This window comes from Gracilinanus agilis, chromosome 1 (assembly GCF_016433145.1).
Source record: "Gracilinanus agilis isolate LMUSP501 chromosome 1, AgileGrace, whole genome shotgun sequence".
Lineage (NCBI taxonomy): Eukaryota > Metazoa > Chordata > Mammalia > Didelphimorphia > Didelphidae > Gracilinanus > Gracilinanus agilis.
In genome coordinates this window covers 797,631,497-797,656,200 of record NC_058130.1, presented here as the reverse complement: position 1 = coordinate 797,656,200, position 24,704 = coordinate 797,631,497, and the positions used below count along the sequence as shown (strand labels likewise).

Sequence of the window (24,704 nt, the reverse complement as noted above, 5' to 3'; positions counted from 1 at the left end):
AAATTGGCACCCAAAACTTCAAATAATAATGGGAATTGGTCTCAGGTGCTAGAAGAGTTCAAAAAGGAATTAAAAAATCAAATGAGAGGGGGCAGCTGGGTGACTCAGTGGATTGAGAGGCAGGCCCAGAAATGGGAGGTCCTAGGTTCAAATCTGGCCTCAGATGCTTCCCAGCTGTGTGACTTTACCTGGAAGGTAAGGATTTATATTTAAAAAAAAAAAATCAAATGAGAAAAGTAAAAGAAAAATGGGGAAAAGAAATGAAAGTATTTCCGGAAGAAAATAAGACCTGAAAAAGCCAAATTGGTCAAGTGGCAAAAGAAGCACAAAAATCCAATGAAGAAAAGAATATATATATATTTTTTAAACCCTTACCTTCTGTCTTGGAGTCAATACTATGTATTGGCTCCAAGGCAGAACAGTGGTAAGGGCTAGGCAGTTGGGATTAAGTGACTTGCCCAGGGTCACACAGCTAGGAAGTGTCTGAGGCCAGATTTGAACCTAGGACCTCGAAAATAAGTTTTTTAAAAGGAGAGTTGACCAAATGGGAAAAGAGAGTTTTAAAAAATCCAATGTAGAAAAGAGTTCCAGGAAAAGTAAAATGGCCCAGATGGAAAAGGAGGATCAAAAGGTATTGGAAGAAAATTATTCTTTTACAATTAGAATTGGGCATATAGAACCTAAGGACTTCATGAGACATCCAGAAACCATAAAACAAAATCAAAAGATTTTAAAAATAGAAGAAAATATGAAATGTATGATTGAAAATAACAGCTAACCTGGAAAACATATCCATAAATCTAAAATGTATTAGATTATATGTTTTTGTTTGTTTTTAATTTTTTTTTAAACCCTTAACTTCTGTGTATTGCCTCCTTGGTGGAAGAGTGGTAAGGGTGGGCAATGGGGGTCAAGGATCAAGTGACTTGTTCAGGGTCACACAGCTGGGAAGTATCTGAGGCTGAATTTGAACTAAGACTTCCTGTCTCTAGGCCTGACTCTCAATCCACTGAGCTACCCAGCTGCCCTAGACTATATATTTAAAAAAGCTTGGATGTCATATTACAAGAAATTATCAAAGAAACTGTCTTGATATTCTTGAATCACAGGTTAAAATAGCAATTCAAAGATCCTGCAGATCACCTCCTGCAAGAAATCCTCAAATGAAAACTCCCAGGAATGTTATAGCTAAATTAAAGAAATCCAATGCTAAGGAGAAATTACTCAATTAAGCCAGTAAGAAACAATTTGAATATCATGGAGCCCTAGTGTTGATTAAACAGGAACTGGGAGCTTCTACTTTAAAGGAATCAAAATGCTTGGAATTTGATATTCTGGAAGGTAAAGAAACTGGGTTTATAACCATAAATCACCCACCAATCAAGACTTGAGTATATTCTTTCAGGGAGAAAAATCTTTATTAAAAATTGGAATGTCCAAGTATTCCTGATAGAAAGAACAGACTGATACAGAAAAGTTGATGTCCCAATACAAAATTCAAGAGAAGCTTAAAAAGGTAAATAAGAGTGAAAATTTAAAAGACTTACTGAAGTCAAATTCTTTATATTATGCCTAGTGGAAAAGATATTTGTAAGTCTTAAAATTGCTCTCCTTATCCTACTAGTTATTTGAAGTATACTTAGATGTGTAGGAATTAAATTTTAGTGGTATGACTAAAATATATAAAAATTATAAATAATATGGTAGTTGCCAATTTAAAGTATTGCTCAAAGTCAAAATGACTTTTGATAGCTTTTATTTACAAAAGAGGTGGAAAGAATGAAAGTTCAAAAGGGTAGAAAAGACATTAACCTATCTAACTAAATATTGTTCTCAGCCAAGACTTGTTAATCTTCAATCAGAATTAAACTATCTCCAGAAGACAGGAAGGGAAAACCAGCTATCCACTCATCCAAGACAATGACTGGAGTTGAAGGTGGTTCCTGAGGCTGACTTTCTTTTTTGAGCCGAACTTCTTCTCGAAGCTGACTTCCTTCTTTGAGTGACTCTTGTTATAAACAAAAGGGAGTCCTAAAGCGATATAGATATATAGTGATGTGAATGTATCTATCTGTATTCTTCTCAGCTGCAGATGATAGAGGAACACCAACTCCTATCACCCTTGACAGTTGTTATAATTTTCCCTTTCTCTCTAACAGTTGCCCAGGGAGGACCCTGGAGAGGTTAGATAGACGGATAACCTTTCCAGGTCCAACTTGGGGTTGGATAGATTAATAAAGGACTTTTGATTTGCCTTGGATCACGCTTGGTATCTGACTGCCTTGACTCCCTCTCCAAGGGTCATGATATAAGGACCACTCGAGAAGGTACTTGTTAAACTCTCTTTATGTATAATTAGGGTAAGGACAAAGATTGGGGATTGGAGACCCTAATCAATCTATTATCTATAACTAGTTGACAATCAGGACTAGAGGCTATGGATCAGTTGGAAGCTGGAGATTTACTCTCTCCACTACCTCTGGCCCAGCCTGGCCACAGCCAAGCCAGAGAATAGGGAATGCTATTGATGCAGCTGTGTTGGTGATCTTATTCTCTCAGCTCTCTCACTACCTGTCTTTGGTGATGCACTAGCTCTCACAGTCTTTTAGGAAATATTCAGATTCTTCCTACCCTCTTCTTCATAGACCTCCCCGCCTCTCTTCACCACCCACTCAGTGATTTCCCAGTCCTGAGACTCCTGTCCAGAGACCTCCAGAGCCCAGAGAGACCTCTTCCAGGTGGCTGTCAGGGGTATTTATACTGTCAGACCAACCAACGTTTGACCCTGGCTCACGGCACCTAGGAGCATTTCGTGTCTTCCAACTGCCTTCCCTGTCATTCAAGGTGGCATCCATCACTTCTCAGATTATGAATATAATACTCTACTTAGAGTTCACTCTACCACAATCCTTCACCAGACTTCTTCACGACTCCTCATGGCTTTTATGGTGGTTTCCTGAACTTGCTCCTTTTCGTAAGGGCCAATCACAGCTTTGTAATCACACCTTTCTGAGTCTGTGAACTCTTAAATTTCTGGCCTGTTCTTACCTAGCATCAAGTAAGGTGTGAACTCACCAAGTGGCTTGTGATCTTCTCAACTCTTAAATTTCTGGCTTGTTCTCACCTAGCATCAAGTAAGGTGTGAACTCACAGAGAACCAAGAATTTCCTTTCACAGAAAAGACATTTATCCTATCTATCTAAATATTTCTCCAGTGCTCAAGGCAGCCAGGACTTGTTGAACTTCAGCCAGAATCAGACTCTCTCCAGAAGGCAGGAAAGGAAAGCCAGCTATCCACTCACCCAAGTTCCTTCTGAGAAATAGGTCAAGATAATGACTGAGGCTGACTTCTTGAAGCCCACTTCCTTCTTTAAGCTGCCCTCCTCCCCCTAGAAATCCAGGGCTTTTTATTGTGGCTTCTTGAACCTTCTTCCCCTCTTCACAGTGGCGAATCACAATTTCCAAGTTGCCTAGACACTGCCTAGGGGGTAATAAATTCTCACCTAGAAGAGTAAATTCTCACCCAAAGGGTTCAGAGATTCCTGGCCAATTGAGTTTCAGAGGGTATGAATTCTCTAAGTGGATTGCAAACTCCACCTAGTTCAAATTTTTGTTGATTCAATCAAAAGGTAGACAAAGGATAGTTAATCCTGTCTTCACAATCTAGTGAGGTACTGAGTAGGGGTACTTAAATTATTGTTAACCAAAGTGTTAACTTCAACCAGGCAAAGAAAATAAAGGATTCCCTTTTTACATGTGTAAACTCAGAATAGGCAAAGAGAGCCAAGAATTTCCTTTCACAAACATGGGGTAAATTATATGAAATACAGAGGCATGGGAAGAAAAACTATTACACTGGAGGGGACAAAGAGGGTGGTGAGAGGCAGTGAGTATAATTTACTCTCATTTTGAATAATAACCAGACTCAGTGGGGGTATAGAATCTTATTTTATTCTAGAGGAATAGGAGAATAAGCAGGATGGTGGTAGGGAGGGGAATAATATAAGGGAGGGGAATTGGGGGAGTAATTAAACAGAAGCATGTGGACAGACAGTGAAAAGAGAAAGTGTAGGATTAAAAGAGGAAAACACTATGAAGGGGGGAATACAGAGATAGTTATCATAATTGTGATCGTAAATGAGATGAACTCACCCATAAAATGGAAGCAGATAGCAGAATGGATTAAAAACCTGAATCCTATGATATGTTTACAAGAAACACATCTGACATACACAAATAGACATATAGAGGGAGAATAAAGATAAGGAGATTGTTTTTTCCATAACAATATGGGAATAAAATAAAAAAGAAGTATAAAACTATAGCTCATAGCCCCTAATACTGCCTAGTCTAGCAAGTTCATCTTTATTCTTCCTTCATTCTTCCCTCAAATCCCAGGCTAGATGATAGGAATGGAAAGGAAGGGAATTTCATAATTTCATAATACCTGCACTTTGTTCTCTTGGGTAAAGGATTCTCACAGCATCTCTGTGAGTTTGATAGTCTTCTTGACCTCAGTTCATAGTTGAGGCAACTGAGGAAGACAGAGGTTAAATAACTTGCCCAGGGGCACCAATTTACCATCTCACTGAGCCTGAATTAAATTTGCTTTTCTGATTCCAAGTTCTGATCTCTTATCCCTTCTCTGGTAGCTGCCTTTAACTTCTAGGTAATGGAGGTTGTTTAATGTGCCTATCCTATAAAAAGAAGTAAATAAAGATGGACTTTCCTGATTTCAGATGGTTTCCATGATCTCTGCCCTCCTGCAAATGTCTCAACAGTGAATACAACAGTAGCCATTCTGTAGGCCTTACTTAGCTGTCCCCTTTAAGAAGACCATATTTTTTTATTTTTCTCTCCTGATCAGTTCTTTCTTATTCCCAGGGCTTCCAGTTCCTAGAGAAAATTTGATCTCCTATTTTCAGCAAGGGAAAGCACCATGGCCGCTAGAACAAAAGGGCCCAGGTGAGTGAGGTGAAAGCAGGTATATAAGGACTGTTATCCCAAAAGGCTTTTATCTGTTGTGATGAAGGGAGTTCTAGGCTTGGGGGCTGGCATACCAGTGCTGAATCATGCTGTATACTTCCTGAGAGATGGATGATAGACTCGGTATAGGGTATGAGACATAATGTATGGTTGATCTTAAAATAAGATGAATAATTAGTATGTCTGCAATAAATGGCATAATATTTTTGCATCTGTGGAGAAAAGAAGGAAACTTCTATTCAACTTTGAAAATTACTGCATGAGAATTAAAAAGAGTAAAGTTTTTTTTTCTTCTTAGCACACAAAATTTATAAAGAATGACCATGTGATAGTGTATCCAAAATGATGAGACTAGAATATCTGGGAGGTTACTTGAAACTCACGAAATTATAAGAATAATGGAGGAGTGACATTTTAGGAAAGATAGAAAGGCCTATGGAGAAAAGACTGTGCAATATTGTGGATAAAGCATGCTCAGCACCAGGGTATGAGTGGTAGTCTAGCTGCAAAGAAGTCGGTTAGGTCATTCCTCCATTTTTGACTCATGATACGAGTTGCAAAGTATGATGAGGATTTCAGGCCTGCCTTTGTCATAGGTTCCTTGTGAACTTTCATTGTTATTGTATGTGAAAGTCTTTCTAAAATCATCTTGCAGACATGACCAAATAGTGTATACAAAGACTCTTTCTACTTGTTTATGTTTGAAAACTCTTTTTTCGCCTGGGGAAATAGAATAAGAATCAGTTTACTTTTTGCCATCAGAGAAAAAAATTTATATTGCTCTGTGTGTGTGTCCTCCTTTTTTCCGTGATTATATCATTATTTGTTTTCTTCAGAGGCAGAGACTAATTTTGAAGTGAAGGAGATGACTACAAAACTGAGCCTTTTTGTGGAAGGATCTGGCCCCCAAAGATGCATGAATGAGGGTCCCCATGACATCATTTTGAGGGAAACCTGTGACTCTAAAATCAAGTTAAATAAAAATCCGAAGAGTGACTATGAATGTGATGAAACTGCAGAGAGAATCAGCCAATGTTCAGTCCTAAATCAGTATATGAAATTGTCCTCAGGAAATGACTGTTGTCAGGATAGGGAATATAGGAAAGCATTTCCTGAAGAAGTTGGACTTGTTCAGTCTCATGAGAAACCTCCTGATATGCCCAAGTATCAAGGTAACATTGGGAGAATGGCCTTTGGCTACAGTTTAGAAACCATTAGACATCCAAGAAGTAAACGTGTCAAGATGGTTTCTGTGAGTGATAAAGGTGGGAGACTTTTTAGTGAGAACTCTGAGCTTGCTGTACATCAAATAATTCACTCTGGAGAGAAACCTTATAAATGTAAACAGTGTGGAAAGAATTTCACATACAGGAGTAGACTTGTTGCACATCAGAGAATCCACACTGGAGAGAAACCTTATGAATGTACAGAATGTGGAAAGACTTTCACACAGAAGGACTCCCTCAGTATCCATCAGAGAATCCACATTGGAGAGGAACCTTATGAATGTAAAGAGTTTGCAAAGGATTTTACAAAGAGGGGCTCTCTTGCTAATTATCAGAGAATTCACACTGGAGAGAAACCTTTTGAATGTAAACAATGTGGAAAGGCTTTCAAACACAGGAGCCAACTTGCTGCACATCAGAGAATCCACTCTGGAGAGAAACCTTATGAATGTACAGAATGTGGAAAGTCTTTTACAGTGAGGAGCTCTCTCACTGCACATCAGAGAATCCACACTGGAGAGAAACCTTATGAATGTAAACACTGTGGAAAGGCTTTTATAGTGAGGGGCCATCTCACTGTACATCAGAGAATCCACACTGGAGAGAAACCTTATGAATGTAAACAGTGTGGAAAGGCTTTCACACGGAGGAACAAACTTGTAGCACATCAGAGAATCCACACTGGAGAGAAACCTTATGAATGTAAACAGTGCGGAAAGGCTTTCACACAGAGGGACAAACTTGCTGTGCATCAGAGAATCCACACTGGAGAGAAACCTTATGAATGTAAACAATGTTCAAAGGCTTTTACAGTGAGGAGCTCTCTGGCTGCACATCAGAGAATACACATTGGAGAGGAACCTTATGAATGTAAAGAGTTTGCAAAGGATTTTACAAAGAGGGGCTCTCTTGCTAATTATCAGAGAATTCACACTGGAGAGAAACCTTTTGAATGTAAACAATGTGGAAAGGCTTTCAAACACAGGAGCCAACTTGCTGCACATCAGAGAATCCACACTGGAGAGAAACCTTATGAATGTACAGAATGTGGAAAGTCTTTTACAGTGAGGAGCTCTCTCACTGCACATCAGAGAATCCACACTGGAGAGAAACCATATGAATGTAAACTGTGTGGAAAGGCTTTCATAAAGAGGAACAGACTTGCTGCACATCAGAGAATCCACACTGGAGAGAAACCTTATGAATGTCAACAGTGTGGAAAGGCTTTCACACAAAGGTACAAACTTGTTGTTCATCAGAGAATCCACACTGGAGAGAAACCTTATAAATGTGAACAGTGTGAAAAGGCTTTCACACAGAGGGACTCTCTCACTATACATCAGAGAATCCACACTGGAGAGAAACCTTATAAATGTGAACAGTGTGGAAAGGCTTTCACACACAGGAGCCAACTTGCTGCACATAAGAGAATCCACACTGGAGAGAAACCTTATGAATGTACAGAATGTGGAAAGGTTTTTACAATGAAGAAGACTCTAGTTGTTCATCAGAGAATCCACACTGGAGAGAAACCTTATGAATGTACAGAATGTGGAAAGACTTTCACACAGAGGGACTCCCTCAGTATCCATCAGAGAATCCACACTGGAGAGAAACCTTATGAATGTAAACACTGTGGAAAGGCTTTTAGACTGAAGGAGAGTCTTGTTGCACATCAGAGAATCCACACTGGAGAGAAACCTTTTGAATGTAAGCACTGTGGTAAGGTTTTCACATGGAGAGGCCATCTAGCTAAGCATCAGAGCATCCACACTGGAGAGTAGACCTTATGAATGTACACAATGTGGAAAGACTTTCACAGCAAGGAGTAGTCTTTCTAAGCATCAGAGCATCCACATTTGAGAGAAAAATTTTGAGTTTCATGAATCCAGATAGGCTTTTGCCTAAAGTGCCACAGTTGCTTCATGTCAGAAAATATTCATTGGAGGGAAACCTCATGAGTTGAGGGTGATCTTATAATTGCCACTTTTAGAGTATTTAACATAAGGGGATCCACACTAGAGAGAATCTTTAGGAAGATGATGAATTTGGTAAGGCCTTCAGGCAACAATCATCTCATTCCCAAGTGAGAATTCTTTTTTAATAGAAACCTTATTACTCTCATGAATGAAGAAAGACATTGACATGGAGAGTCCAGAGTTTGTTCATTATGAAAAAATGTTTTCTGAACAGACCAGTTCCAGATGGATTCCTTGTAGGAAGGCTTTCAGTCAGAGATCATCTCTTTCTATCATTGGATTCCTAGTACAGAAAAACCTAATATGTATATTCCCCAGAAGGAGAGTGATCACTTTTATAAGAAGTGCAAATTAATTTTCTGGGACCATCCCACTTCTATTAGATTGACTATTTTGATAGAAAAGGAAAGTGAAGATAAGTTGGAGAAGATGTGGAAAAACTCAGATACTGATGAATTATTGAGTGGAATTGTGAACTGATGCAACCATTCTGGAGGGAGCAATTTTGAACTAAGTCCAAAGGACATTCAAAAGGAAAAGTACCTATTATATGTATTTATCCCCCCAAAAAACAGCAGTGAAAGCTACTCTTTTTGTGGTGACAAAAGAGTCTGAAAGTAAGAGGGAACTTAATTTGGGAGATGGCTGAATAAATTGTGACATATGATTGTAATGGAATACTGTTGTTTTATAATTAATTAGGAGGAGAAACTGAGAAAAGCCAGGAAAGGCTTGATAACTGATGCAGACTGAATTTAGCAACACCAGGAGAACCACTGCACATTGTGATAGGAATATTGTATGCAGAACAACTGTGAATTGAGTTATTCTCAAAAAATACGACCAATTCCAAAGGAATTTTAACTGTTTCCAGGGAAAGAACTGAAGAAGTCTGAATCCAGATCAAAGAAAATATGTTCTCACTTTTAAATTTTTGTTTGAGTTTAATTCCACAGAAGGATCAATATGGAAAAACGTTTTATAGTATTGCACATGTAGAATCTATGTAAGAGGGAGCAGCTGGGTAGCTCAGTGGATTGAGAGCCAGGTCTAGAAACTGGTCGTCTTAGGTTCAAATCTGGCCTCAGATACTTCCCAGATATGTGACCCTATGCAAGTCACTTAACCCCCATTGCCTAACCCTTACCACTCTTCTGCCTTGGAGCCAATAAGCAATATTGACTCCAAGACAGAAGGAGGGTTTAAAAAAAAATCTACGTAAGATTGCTTAACAACTCTTGGGTGCGGGGGGAGAAAATCCAAGACTCAAAATTGAAAAAAAAATATTGGATATTGTTTTTACACAGAATTGTCAAAAAATAAAATATGATGTGATGGAGGAGAAAAGTTGTATGTCAGTGGTGAACGACATTGTTTTTTATTATCAAAATTTTTTAATTTAAATTTAATTTTTTTAGGATTTTCCCATGGTTTCATGATTCCTGGTTAACAACATTCTTTTTGGAATGAAGGGCTGTATAAGGAATGATTACAGGAAGGGCGTCACCTTAAGCTCATACTTGCCTATACACTGGACACATTCTGTTGGAGATAAGATTCAATGCCTCCCATTCACTAGGAAAGGAGTTTTGCTGTAGCACAGATTTCATAGACTCCCACAGAGGAGCCGTCATTAAACACCCCAAATTTCATATTGTGCAAAAAATACTAGTCATTCTTCCTCAGTGTTTGTTGGCATTCATCTGTTATAGTTTTTTTAGCCATTCCTTAGTTAATTGGTTCTCACTTGTTTCTTGTTTTTTGCTGGCACATGTAGATCTTACCAAACAAACAAAATGAGAGTGCAGGGGAAGATGTGGAATAGGGAACTTGATCCGTACTGTTCAGTCCATTCTATCCAAGGACTCAGGTTGGCTGATTTCTGGGTCTGACCAGAAGTCCAACCCCTCTGTGAAGTAAGAAGGGAGGATTTGAGGTCTCCAAGTCCATCTTGTCTCTAGAAATAGGAACTTGGGAGACATCATACAGTTGAGCTCTCAGGCTAAAGAGAAACAGGACACAACTCATAAGCAAGAGGTAAGACACCCTCTTTTTCAGAAATGATGGTAATGGAAACACATTTTTTTGTTTATAGGAATCCCATTCCCCCATTGAGAAACATTATTATCCTCGGAGAAATAGCCTCATATTCTTTATTGGTTAAAATCTGAATGCTTCACGATAAAACATATCTTTAAATGAACGAAGTCCTAATTCCTCCTCCCTCTGATAATTGCTTTCCCTTTAATCAGAGAGTCATTATAATGGAGAAGGAGATCAGAATTTGACTTGCTCTCATAGCTCACAAGGAAAAGGAGATTCAAGCAGATTTCTTCAATTTTCTCCTTTCAAATATAGCCAATTAAATAATTGATGGATTTTAACATTATCAATATCATATAATATCCAATGATACAAAATTACAGATTGTGTTATATTGTTATATTTTAGTAGATTATGTTGTATGATACTATATCATAGAGTGTAATATTACAATCATATGACACAGCTTATATGCTACCTACCCAAGCATGTATTTAATTTTGCCTTAACAGTAGTGGAAATCATCTATTAGCTTTGTTCAGTTCGCATTTATATCTGTTTTTATTAGGTCAGCTGAGCTGACTGTCTTTAAAATTTCTTGTCCTGTGGTTATTTTGATTTACAGCAATAGCAGAAAAGCTCAAGGAATTCTAATCTGATTCTGGAAGGGCACAGCTCATGGATTCAAAGGACAAAAAGAAAACAAAGAAATTGATTCCTAATATGAATGCTATTATGAAGCACTGAAGATCATAAAAACCAGCATTCTTATAGCATTTGATAGACATTCTGGGGAAAAGTTCTTTACCAAGTGAAATTTTTTATGAATGACTATAGGAGGTGCTGACTGTCTGATACTTATTGACTTGAATTTTGAAGCTTAAACTCCCTGAGCCCAGTCAGTGTTTGGACTTCCTTTGCCATCCCACACCTTTCTCTCTTATCTAGTTCTGACCACAACAACTAAGAACAAACCACCTTGTTTCCTGGCCCTGAATGAGGGAAGCCAATCTGCCCTCTCCAGATCAGGAATTTTTTCCACCTGAGCCCCCTCTATGCCACTCTTCTCCTGTGGAAGTTCAGCTGCTGAGCACAGAGAATGCCTTACTTTGGGATGGATGTAGCCTGGGCTGTTTGTAGTTTCCTTAGCTCTGGCCTGGGCACAAGGAAGAATTTCCTCCATGATTTCTATGGAGAAAAGATCCAACCCCCTTCCCCAACCTCTCCCATCTGCCTCCTCATTGCCTGCCCTCTGGGCCCTCCCAGCCCAGCCTCCCATGTGGGATCCTCAGACACAGTCACACAGGAAGTGACTGATCCAAGATCCCCTTCGAGGTACTCTGCTAAGGGAGGAAAGGAGATGGCAAGTAGTCCTGAAGGCCAGGTGTCCCCCTCCCTTCTGTTCCTCATGAAGGTTTCATTTAGAGGCCCTGGGTTCAGATTCTGCCTCTGACATGTCTGTCTCCTGGGGCCTCCATGTGTTCTGTGAAACACAGGAGTCAGCCCAGGTGACATCCAGCATCCTTTCCAGGTGAAACTCCATGACTGCTGCAATGGCCAGAGTCCTAACACACGTCTACTGCTACATGTGTGTTATATTTTTTTAGGAACCAGCATGGGACAACAGGAACAAACCCACTGAGGTGGGATTCCTCAGTCCCTGGTTCAAATCCTGTCTTTGCCACTTATTATTGCCCCAGTTGGGTGGGTAGGATGGCCTTTCTATGACCCACATATGTGTCAAGCTAGTCTAATTTATTAGCCTTTCGTTCACATTTCATTGCCTTATTCTCACAAAGTGAGGGCTAACATTCCCAAATTGATAAATGGGCAAGGGACATGAACAGGCAATTTTCAGATGAAGAAATCAAAACTACCAATAAGCACATGAAAAAGTGTTGTAAATCTCGTATAATTAGAGAAATGCAAATCAAAAGAACAAAAGATACCACCTGACACCTAGCAGATTGGCTAACATGACAGCAAAGGAAAGTAATAAATGTTGGAGGGGATGTGGCAGAATTGGGACATTAATGCATTGTTGGCGTTGTAAATTGATCCAACCATTGTGGTTGGCAATTTGGAACTATGCCCAAAGGGCTTTTTTAAAAGACTGCCTGCCCTTTGTTCCAGCCATACTACTGCTGGGTTTATACCCCAAAGAGATAATAAGGAAAAAGACTTGTACAAAAATATTTATAGCCACGCTCTTTGTGGTGGCAAAAAAATTGGAAAATAAGGTGATGCCCTTCGATTGGGGAATAGCTGAACACATTATGGTATCTGTTGATGATGGAATACTATCGTGGCTCAAAGGAATAATGAACTGGAGGAATTCCATGTGAACTGGAAAGACCTCCAGGAATTGATGCAGAGTGAAAAGAGCAGAACCAGGAGAGCAATATACACAGAGACAGATATACTGTGGTAAAATAGAATGTAATGGACTTCTCTACTAGCAGCAATGCAATGATCCAAGACATTTTTGAGGGACTTATGAGAAAGAAGCTATCCCCATCCAGAGAAAGAACTGTGGGAGTAGAAATACAGAAGAAAAACAATTCCTTGATCTCATGGGTCAATGGGGATATGATTGGGGATGTAGACTAAAGCGATCACCCTAATGCAAATATCAATAATATGGAAATAGGTTCTGATTAATGACACATGTAAAACCCAGTGGAATTGCACGTTGGCTCTGGGGGGGGGGTGGGAGGAGGGGAGAAAAAGAGCATGAATCATGTAACCATGGAAAATTGTTCTTAAATAGAATTTTAAAAAATGAGGGCTAACCCCTGCAGTGATAGGAAGAGTGGGTTGGAGACCTCAGGACCCTCATCTGAACCCTGTAAGGGTTAAAAAAGGGTTCTGGTTGGGTGAATATTGCAAAGTTTTGGTCACCAGGGAGTTGAATAAATATCAATCCCTAATGAAAAAACCTCAAGTCAAAATGACTTTTATGGTAGTTTATTTACAATTGAGAAGAAAGTAAGAAAATCAGAGGGTAGGGTAGGATAACTAATCTAACACACTAAGTAATTTGCTCTGGCCCCTGGCTCAACCCAGGTAGGTCTAACCAGTCCTCATTCAGTGAAGTCTCAGTTTTGGACTGAGGGCTGAGGGCCGGGGATGAATGTAGCAAAAGCTTCAATCATGAAGCCTCTCTTGAAAGGAGAGTTCCTTCAGAGAAATCCAGGAAGATTTAGTCTTCACACTTACCACGTGTAGTTCCAAGGGAGAGATTAAGAGCCCTCTCACCTAGTCCAAGGTCCCAGCCAGAGCTCCTTCAAGTCCAAGCAGTGAACAAGAAGAGAGCTACAGGAAGTTGTCACTCCCTTTTAAAGGTGCTTCTTTTTTTTTTTTTTTTTTGTCACTTCCTGTGCATTCCCCCTGGTTTACGTGTCCAATCACAATAGACACTGCTTAGGACTGCCCATGCTCAGTCAATTCTGATTCATCATTGTGAGAATTAAATGGGGTTGTTTCCACTTTTGGTGATTAGATCTAAGAATGGGCAAAGTAGATTAAATCTCATCACAATTCATTATCACAACCCCCAGAAGAGAAGCACAGATGGAATCAAGAAGATCTGAGGTGGAAATCCCACCTGAGACACTTGGAGGCTGTGTGACGCTGGAGAAGTTACTTCATCTCTGTCTCACTTTCCTCATCTGTAAAATGGGGCATCTACCCAGCAAGGTGCTAGTGATGTATCCCTGAGGGCCCTAGAAATGCTCGCTGGGATGATTTCCTTTCCTGTGGAATAAGTGATACAAAAATGGTGCCTGAAACCCAGGGAGAAGAGAGGCAGAATGAAGTTGGACTCTAAAAGGAGAATGTGGACAGAGGGCTGAACTGGGCAGGGCTGCTCAGGACCAGGAAGGACCAGACACCAAGGCAGTGACCAGCCACCTGGGGTCAGGGACTGAGTCAGAAGAGGGGAGGGTTTGGGGTGACCTGGTGGCCCTTTCCATGATACCTCTAATCTTCCCATTTCCTCATGGTCCACTCAACAGACACCCCATCCTTGCCCTTTTCCTCTCACCCTCTGCCATGAGCCCAACTCTCTCCCCTACTCTGGAGCTCCTCTGAGCAGATCCCCAGGTCCCCTTTGCCCCACCCCCCAGTCCTCAGGGAGTAGTCCCCCTCCCTCTGCACTGTCCTCTTCAGGCATGCCTTTCTACTCTGTAATGTGGAAGTGTCCTAGAGGGATATCAGATTTTACAATCCACCTAGGAACACCTCAGGGCCAATTAAGCACCAAACCCTTTGATTTTGGAAACAAAGTTTATTTTAACAACAGGAATAAGGGTAACTGGATAAGTATGACCCCAACTCTCTTCAAACTACTACCACCCAACTTCTAAGTTCCCCGCTTAAGGGAAGCCTTCTGTTTCTTCTCTTCTTGTAGGTAGGCCCTACCTACACCTCCCTATGCTAGCTAACTCCTTCCCAGTGACAAGTACTGGTCCCTGTCACAAAAGTGCAATCACTAGGCCACCTATATATTTAGGTGGCAATCTCAATTGGGCTCTCCCTGAAGGGAGGCACAAAATGATGCTTCCTTTCTCCCACCTTTCACAGTATCTACTCCAAACATTGTCTTCCCCTTAGAATTGCATAGCACATGCTCCTCACACCTTCTCAGGAAAGGAACTTCTCTCTTCTCAAACCCATGGAAACCATTGACTACAGGCTCCTTCTTGTCTCTCATCCTTGTGTCACATCCCTCAGAGCCTTCTGCAAACATCCACTCCTTTAGCCCTGTCTCACAGGAAGAAGTAGCTCTCCACTTTGGCCAGGCTAAGCTCTCTGTACACAGATGATCCCATTCCATCTATCCTGTCTTCTCCAGCCCCATCTCTTATCCTCTGGTTGTGCCTCATCTTCAGTCTCTCCCTTTCTGTTGGCTCCTTCCTAGGAGATAACTTGATTCTGCTGTATGTATACAAGCATTTCCTTTTTTTTTTTCATTCTTCTTCAAGAAATGCTCCAGTTGTAATAGAGGATTATTTAGAATGTAATCTAAATGGTTTTGTGGGTTCACATTGGGTTGAAGGAGAGACAGGAATGTCTGATGGTCTGGACCAAACAGGATGGGAAGACCAGGGTTTACTGCCAAGCTGTTAACTGTCACAAGAATGGCAGTTTGGCCAACAGTCACTTAGCTCACCTAGGTTAGGGCCTATGTAACCAGCAGGCAACAGGTAAAAGTTGTAACAGATTTAATTGAATAAACAAATAAACAAGGATGGGTATTAGGGATTCTACTTTTAACAACTAAGTACAAACCACAAGGTCAAGGGAGGGACTTAACTATACTATTCTATTGACCTAAGGCAGGCAGGGCCCAAAGGAAGCAGTATTGAAGTCACAGGGGAAAAGCTCCTCCAAACCTGGTTCCAGCAAGGTATGGTCAGCTCAGCTAAAGGACCTGAGGATGGCTTTCAATAGGGATCTCACGGTAAATCCAAGGATGGTCTCAGGATGCCAGGAGCCAACTCCACCAGGACAGGTGATCCAAGGAACCCAGGTAGGGAGAGAGTTTGCAATGCTGTCCACCAAATCACAAACCACTTCCCCACTTGGTGCTGCTCTGCAGGTCTGTTGTCCACTGCTGAAAGCCTCCACCTCTCTCAGGATCCCAGGGAATCTTGGATACAGTTTTCCCTTACTCTGAGCTCTCCCAGGGTTAGCAACAGTTATGTCCCCAACCACTATGGAGTATCTCTCAGAGACCAAGAAGCACACTTCCTGCTTCTTCATTCCATCTTGGAATCCTCCAGCCCTTCCTGCTAGGTCCAACACTAATACTAAATTAATAACTAAATAACCCTCACAACACAGTGACAGTCTGTGTCCTCACTAGGTGTCATCCTTTTATCTCTCCTCCCTTTTGTAGCCAGTCTCTGAGAAGGACACATATAATTTATAACTCCCATTCACTTCCTCTCACTCTTTTGAACTCTACAGGCTGCTTCAGACCTTGGTCAACTGAAACTACTTTCTCCAACCTTACCAGTAATCATGGAATCTCCAAATCTAATGGCCTTTGCTCAGTCTCCATCATTCTGGAGGGTTCTGTAACCTTTGATGCTGTTGATCACCTCCTTCTTTGTGTTCTCTTCTCTCCAGTACTTTGTGGCATTGCTCTCTTGTGGTTCTCCTTCTACCTATCTGACTACTCCATCCCTGGCCCCTCTGCTGACTCTTCAAGTAGGTCACTCTGCTAGCCATGGTTTAGAAGGCAAGACTCCAGGCACTCCTCTGAAATCATAAAAAGGGACAGAAGAAAAGAGCCCAGGACAGAGCCTTGGAAGAGACTCCTAGGTATCAGGATTGACCTGGATGAAGATCTAGCCATTGAAATGAGACGTGTCAGTCTCATTTCATATAAAGGAAGAGAACCAAGAGAGAATGATGTCCCTGGCAAACTATGCAAAAGAGAATGTCAGGGAGAAAAAGTTGTTTGGCAGGGTTCAAGACTGCAGAAAGTTCCAGAAGGAAGAGGATTGAGAAAAGGCCATCATTTATTAGATAGTGGATCATAGGTATCATGGGAAAAAGAAGGTTTGGTTGAATGCTGAGATCCAAAATCTGGTTGTGGAGAGATGAGAAGAAAGTGAGGGGAGAACTCTTCCCAATCAGGAGGTCCTGTGGTTGAGAGTTGGAGAGTTGAGTGAAGCAGGATGGGGATGGCATGAAGGTGCCATTAGAGGAAACCTCTGATTTTTGAGAGTCAAGAGTGAGGAAGAGGGAGGAGATTAATATCACTGGATCCTGAAGATATAGAGGGTAATAATGGGAGAAGATGGAGCTTTAGGAGGAATGAAGAAGTGCCCACAGAGGTTCTGTGACTTTCCCCTTATACGGGAAAAGGATCTGAGTCTAGATGGACTGAGAAAGTGTCTGTTTCTTCCTGAGACCAGGCATCAAGCTCTGTCCATTCTGTCCCTTAGCTGCCTCTTGGTGGAAAAGAACTTTGCACCATAGAGGAAGCTGCAGACAGGGCAGATAACAGGATAAGAGACTATTCTGTTTCTAAGGATGGAAGGAAGATGAAAAGAGGAAATCTTGAAGAAAACAATTCTTACAACAATGTGAATTGAATGAATCTATTGAAAAAAGAGAAGAGGGTAGCAGAGCTCATGAGAAAGCCAAACCAGACAACTTGTTATTTATAAGAAGAGCCTTGACAGAAAGATTCTCAAAGCATTCAATCAAAAGATGGCATTCTGGAATACCTTTTGGACTTCTGTTCCTAAGCTCAACCCACTGTGTACCTTTGGACCCCAGGGAAACCTGCAGACCTGTAGTCTGACCGGATCCTAGAAAGAGGCAAACAATCCCTTTACACAGCCCTTTACCCAGCATGACAGCTCCTACTTTTTATTGTTGCAGAGAGCTAAAAACAAAGATGGTGCCCATATACTGGGAAATGACTGAACAAATGATAGATTGAGAATATCCTGGAAGATTATGGAGCCATAAGAAGTGATGAAAGGCAGAGTGGCCAAGAGACCTGGGAAGAGTTTTCTGAACTGATGTTGAGAGAAGGGAGCAGAACCAGAAGAGCTTATACCGCAGCAGCCATTTTCAGTGTAATGAACACCCATAAGTCTAGAGTAGTAATTCCTCAAATCTCTTGTTCTTGAGGGAAAGCCTTCAGTGAGAACTCTGAGCTTGCCGCCCATCCCATAATCCACACTGAAGAGAATCCTTATGGATGTAAAGAATGTAAAAAGGCTTTCACACAGAGGGGCTGTCTTGCAGCACATTGGAGAGTCCTCAGTGGAGAGAAACCTTTTGCCCAAGGGAACACAAATGGACATCAGCCAGCCGTGGGTTTGGGGGAGTATCCATGGAAGGAGGGGAGTATCGAAGCATCACTGTGTCTTAGATTGGCCACTTTTCCTCCAAGTGCTCTTGTTCTCAAGAGAGGACAGTCGTTTGGCTTTTCCCTCCCAGTAGGCTCCATCCTCAGCCAGCGAGAAGCTCTGGGGACCATCTCTGCTGAGGCATCTCCAGCTCCGTCTGTGAGTCTAAAGGGAGAGCCAAAGTAGAAGTAGAAATACATGTTTGGAGATCTCTTGCCCTGTTTCTGCTAGAGCTCATGGGACAAAAGATACCTTCAGGTTTTTAAGATGCTTCTTTTCCTGTTTGTAATGCTTCCTCCTCTTCCTCAGCAGCTGCCACCTATTTGTCCTTGTATCAGAAGGGGCTGTCATGACTCTGAGGCTGACACATACTGTTCCATCAGGCGTGGTTCTCTCTGAGGTGATTCTGGGCTTCTGGAAGGAGCCATTGTGCACTGGGGAAGTCACAAATTCTCAGCGACGGCAGCTGGGCCACGTCTATATGAGTTCTGGGCTGGATGGACACGTGCTTGTAATAAGAACACTGGTGCAGTGCTTTAAGGCTTACAAAACACGCGATGTGTTGTCTCATTTGATCCTTACAACAACCCTGTGAAGGATGTGACTTGTTTTCCCCATTTTATGAGTGAGGAAGCAGTCACAGAGCTAATGTGTCTGAGCAAGGTTGGAACTGAGGAGTCTAATGCCTTCATCCATGATACCAGCCATCGGCCCCTTGTGTTCACCTTGGTCAGTGCAGTCCAGACCAACCTAACGGGGGTCCAGAGGGACCCTTTCTAGGTGCTGACCTTGCCATGGACGATTTACAAGTCCCCTTCCCTTCCCATCCCAACTGCTCCTTCACAACAGTTGAGAGTAAGAAACAGAATAGACAGTCAGAGATGAAAGACCCCTCCAAGTCATCGGGCTCAGCCCACATACAGGGGCAACAAATTCCCTTCACAGTGGTTCCTGCATAGACCTAAAGTGTTTACTAACCTCACCCTGCAGCATGACACAAGTGATTATCCCTGAGAAGAGACTCATTCTTGAGGGTTTTTCAGAGAACAACTAGTCAAATTCATACTTCAAAGGGAATTCTGGCTTCTTAATGTCCTACAGAGACTCAGTGGTGGGGACATGGCATACCATTTGGGATCAGCTCCAATTCTTAAGAAGTTGTTGTTTTCTGCTGAAATGTACATTTCCACCAGAATCCATTCTTCTTCTCCATCGTTTCCACAGTTAATCTTCAAACACTTGGAGGCAAGTTGGTCCCTAGGGCAGGGAGGATTAGAGATTGACCCAGCATCCAAGTTGGGGTCTCCATGTAGCGTGTATCCATCATATTTGGTGTGCTTCAATGGGCAAACGGAGACTGTTATGAGGGTAATTTGAGGAAAGGTGTTTGGGATAAGGGAAATTGAAAGGAGGATGTTGGAGACTTGCTAAGTGGGTAATCTCGGTTACAGGTAGGCTGGGATTAAAGGAGATTCAGGGTATGATAGGACTGAGTCAGGAATATAACACAGAAGGGAAACAGAGATCTTCAGGGAGAGGAGAAGTTAAACTAAACAGACAAACACTGCAGGCTTACAGACTGGGACTTAGACTCAAACACAAGCTGAGGGAAATAGACTAGACTGAAATTAACAAACAGGCTTTAGTTAATTTCACAGGAAGGGACTTGTTTTGAAGTAACACCTTCCTCCAAGATGGATGCCGGCTTCCCTCTAAGCCCAGAGTATGTTGTCTCTTTCCCTCTTCTTCCCTCTTGATAACTAACAGACAAATTACACTAAATAGAACTATTGAAACACAAAAGGGTTTAATTGTTTGAAGAATGTTTGTTAGGAAGGTGGATTAAAGGAAAGCCCTATCAGTTATCTCAGGAACCTCAGGTGGGGGAAGGGAAGTAAAGATGGAATCTGAGTAAGGACCTGCCTTAAACTCAGTTTTTACTAGGTGCTATTTCTATCTAAAGGGAATAAATGATGATTTGATTAACTATAACTAATGTTGTCAATTAGATAACTCCACAGATTTAACTCCTCTCTAATTACTCTCCTTATTAACTCCACAGACACTAAGGTAAGGGAGGGAAGGCAGGGATGGTGTTAGGAAAGGAAGATATAAAGGATTTATCTAAAATAATAATTTCTTAAGTAAATATATCAAAGCTAGGCTAAATTTCAATATTAAAGTTAGGTAATCAAAGCAGCTCGCTCATTGACCACCTCCCTCTACGGAAGATCCAGTCAACTGCCTTTCCTCAAGATTCTAAACCTCTAACAGCTTTTGGAACTCAGCCAAAGCTAGAAAAAACTATATGACCCCAATTCTGTATACTACAAATGCCCCTTTTCTTTTCAAAATGTGCAACTTGCACCATTTTAATAGTTACTAAAGTCTAAGGGATTACTACTCTTATACTAAGCTAAATTCTTACTAAGCTCTTATCCCTAACTAAGTTTGCAAAATAATAAAAGGTTGCTAAACTATGCTACAACTAAATAAGCTAAAACTAAGACGGGATAAGGTAAAAGTATAGGAGAGGAATGTGAATTTCATTTTTTCAAAAAATTTTGAACAGAAAGGAAAACAAATTACATTTTAAACATTCACACATATTTAAGGCTAATTTTTGCTAACTAGAACAAAGTAATGAATCCTATCTATGCATTACCTAATTTTATGAACTACTCAGATAATATTAACTAAGAAAAATTTTGCAAATTTTTTCCAAATATGCTTCTAAATTGTAGTTCTCTAGCTAAAGTTAGTGTATGAATAGGTTAGTACACTTATGCCTATGTTAGAAATGTTAGTAATAATAAGTAAGCCTATATCTTTTGTAAGTCTATTGGTTAAACCATAGACCTTTGCTATGTACAATATTTACAAAGAAAATTTTAGAAAGATCTGTCCCTGTACTAACTTACTAAACTAACTAAACTGTCCCTGTGTGTTAGTAAAACTTATTGCTAATGGTTAGTAATCAAAATTACATATGTACATGACATGTCAGGTGATTTGAGTAGAACGGTGTCTGTACCATAGTAAAAGACTTTCTTTTACTAAGGCAGATATACCCTTCTCTCTTAAGTGAAAGTTTATGTTTCACATGTAAATGTGAAGTCAGGAAAATGTTTTATGTGTTGTCTATTGACTTATCCGTGTAATGACGTGTTACATACTTACTCCACCGGAAATCTTTTGCAATTAGCATGTACTGCTTGGATGGAATCTAGTGTTGTGTGCAGTGAGAATTCTGTTGGGTGTAAGTTATCTCTTTTCCAAATACATGTGCCCCATGCTGATTCGATGTTCCTCTTCACAGTGTGGATGTCCTCTTTACGATAGATGTATTTGGTCATGGATGTCTTTGTAATTCTCAGGTTTGCTGTCCTCGTGAAGATCTGCGTAGTCAGCAACAAGTGAGATGTTCAATGTACCCACGCTTGTCAACTTCTGATTTATGTTGCTTTGATGCACCAGCGCTTGTCACCTTCTGACTTGTGTCAGGAACAAATTTTTAAATGTCTATCATATATGATTATTTTCTCTTCTTCTTTTCTTTTATGATTTTAATAAAGATGATTATTAAAGGTAACCAAAAAGTAAAAGTTCGCGATTAAGTCTTTGTGCTTTCATTCATTCGTCGTCATCAATTTCTAGATCTGGTATTGATTGCAAATCAAATGTTGTGTCTTCTTCCTTCATTGATTCTTTTTCATTATCATGATTATTTACAGATGATTCTTCTAAGTGATTGAGATTGGAATAATCATTTGGGTGTGAAATCTGATTGTTTACTGGTTCTTGGTCTACTTCTGCTTCTGATTCATGCTCTGATTGTTGTTCTGTTTGTTGCTCTGTTTCTATGGTCTTATGAATAGATTTTGGATTTACTGAGGACTTGCTTGATTGTTCAGTTGGTGCTAATTGACCTTTGTTTTGCATAGTTTCTGGGTCTTGTGGTCGTTGTTGTAGGGACATGTCTTTAGCTGGCTTGCCATGGGTGACATGGAACCACGGATCTTTTCCTTCAATTTTGATTGCACTTGGAGTTGTTAATATTATTTGGAAAGGTCCAAGCCATTTGGGTTCTAACACAGTCTTCCTAGCGAAGTTTCTAGTGTAAACATAATCTCCGGGTTAGAAGTTGTGTAGATCAAAATCAAAAGGTACTCTTTGATGTATCAAGCCTAATTTGTGAAGTTGATTTAATCGTTGCTTGAGCAATTTGATATATTCATATAACTTGCATTCCATACTTAGGTGTAATAATTTGTGAATGCTTTGAGGTGCTTTGCCATGGAATGGTAGATGTCCATACAGCATTTCAAATGGTGAAATATGTGTGATGCTGTTGGGTTGGCTTCTTAGGTGGAATAGTGCTAATGGCAATGCATCAGGCCATTTCATATGAGATTCTGCACATAATTTTGCTATAAGAGTTTTTAGACTTTTATTCACTTGTTCAATCTGCCCGCTGGACTGGGGTCTAAATATTGAGTGAAGATGTCTCTTAATTCCTAATGTTTCATAAACTGTAGCTAGAATCTTATTTGTGAAATGGGACCCAGAATCTGATGCAATATGTAATGGTATAGAGAATCTAGGTATTAATTCTCTTAGTAAGATTTTCACAACAAAAGCTGAGGTGTTATGCTTTGCTGGAAAAGCTTCTGGCCATTTAGTTAATCTATCCACTATTACTAAAGCATATCTATAACCTTTACTCCTTGGCATTGTGATGTAATCAATTTGTAAGCATTCAAATGGTGTGTAAGCTAAAGGTTTTCCTCCCAGACTATGAACTTTTGTGATTGTCTGGTTGTAATGCATACAAATTTTGCACCTCTGTGAAATTCTCATAGCAACTTCATATATGCCCCTTGCATTCCAATACCTATTTATAGAATCTGCCATGCCCAGAGTTCCATAATGCCCTTTCTGGTGTAGTGCATTGCAAAATGTGTAATATAAGGATTTAGGTAACATCGGTTTTCCATTTGCTCCTAACCAAACTCCATTAACAAGGTATGCACCGTGATGTTTCTTCCAATCTTTCACTTCCTTTGGGGAGTATGCATTTTTTAGATCTTCTTCCTCCACCAAAGATAAGTTCAGAATTGTCAGGGGTCCATATCTTGCTGCATATCTGGCAGTCATGTTGGCTCGTTTGTTCCCTAATTCGATTGGTCCTTGGGTTTTTGTATGAGCTTTGCAATGGATTACTGACACTTGGGCTGGTAATTGGATTGCATCCAACAACTGATTAATTAAGTTGCCATACGCTATTTGTTTGCCATTTGATGTAATGAAGCCTCGATTTTTCCAAATTATGGCAGAATGATGGACGCTCGAAAAAGCATAACGAGAATCGGTAAAAATGTCAGCTTTTAGATTTTCTGCAATTTTTAGAGCGTAGATTAAGCCCATTAATTCTGCTCCTTGAGCACTCATGGTAGATGGTAATGATGAGTACCAAAGGGTTTCAGAGGCTGTCACTACGGCTGCTCCGGTATATCTCTGATTGTCTACTACATATGACGATCCATCTGTGAATAAGGTAATATCAGGGTCTTTCATTGGCTTATCGTCTAAATCAGGTCTTGTTTTATGCATGATGTTAAGTGCATTTTCACAGATGTGTAGACTTTCTCCTTCCAGAGGTAAATCGGGAATCAGAGTTGCAGGATTTATGTTTCTGCACCGGTGAAAAGTTATATTTTCACTAGCCAACAGAATCGCTTGGTATCTTGATAATCTCTGAGAAGTGAATGCCTGTAAGTTGGTGTTTCTCAAAGTAGATTCCACTTGGTGTTGGGAAAATACTTTCAGTTCACTCCCTAATACCAAGGATGAAGACTTTCTAATCATGATGGCTACAGCAGCTATGGCTTTTAAACAACTAGGCATACCACAAATCACTGAATCTAACTTAGAGCTGTAGTAAGCAACTGGTCTAAGTCTATTCCCAAATGTTTGTGTGAGAACACTGGAGGCTATCCCTTTGTCTTCATGCACATAAAGTAGGAATGGTTTGTCATGATCAGGGATACCTAGGGCTGGAGCTGATAGAGTAAGTGATTTCAATTTCTCTAATGCATGGATATGTTCTTTATTCAGCTTTAACGGTTCTGGAACTTCCTTCTTGGTTAGCTCTATCAGAGGTCTTGCGATGTAAGCATAACCTGGAATCCAGTTTCTACAGAAGCTCGTTATTCCTATGATTGCCCTGAGTTGCTTTTTGGTCTTAGGCAAACTCAAATTTTGTATATCTTGTGTTCTCTTTTTGGAAATTCTTCTGGAGCCTTTCTCTAGGATGAATCCTAAATAATTTACTTTTTCCTTCACGAATTGAAGTTTCGATTTGGAAATTTTATGGCCCCTTTTGCCTAGCTCTTTGATCAAGTGTACGCTATTAGTGTAACAGACTTCAGCAGATGGTGACATTAGCAGGATGTCATCAACATAATGTACCATTTTGCTGTCAAGGAATGTTATCGACTCAAGGTCTCTCTGCAGAATTTGGCAAAAGAGTGAAGCTGAATCTGCAAATCCTTGGGGCAAATGTGTCCAGAAGACAGATTTACCCTCCCAAG

The 24,704-nt window shown here is 40.5% G+C and overlaps 1 protein-coding gene across 1 annotated transcript in view; it reads left to right on the top strand.

Annotated features, from left to right (window-relative positions):
• LOC123230568 (zinc finger protein 420-like) overlaps positions 1-24,704 on the top strand; it is a 45,946-nt gene that overhangs the window by 5,997 nt on the left and 15,245 nt on the right. Inside the window, exons 3-8 of the mRNA XM_044656703.1 lie at positions 4,885-4,965; positions 5,823-6,158; positions 6,417-7,934; positions 16,370-16,450; positions 17,891-18,270; positions 21,489-21,527. Coding sequence (XP_044512638.1) covers positions 4,885-4,965; positions 5,823-6,158; positions 6,417-7,934; positions 16,370-16,450; positions 17,891-18,270; positions 21,489-21,527 — 2,435 coding nt within the window. The remainder of the gene's footprint in view (positions 1-4,884; positions 4,966-5,822; positions 6,159-6,416; positions 7,935-16,369; positions 16,451-17,890; positions 18,271-21,488; positions 21,528-24,704) is intronic.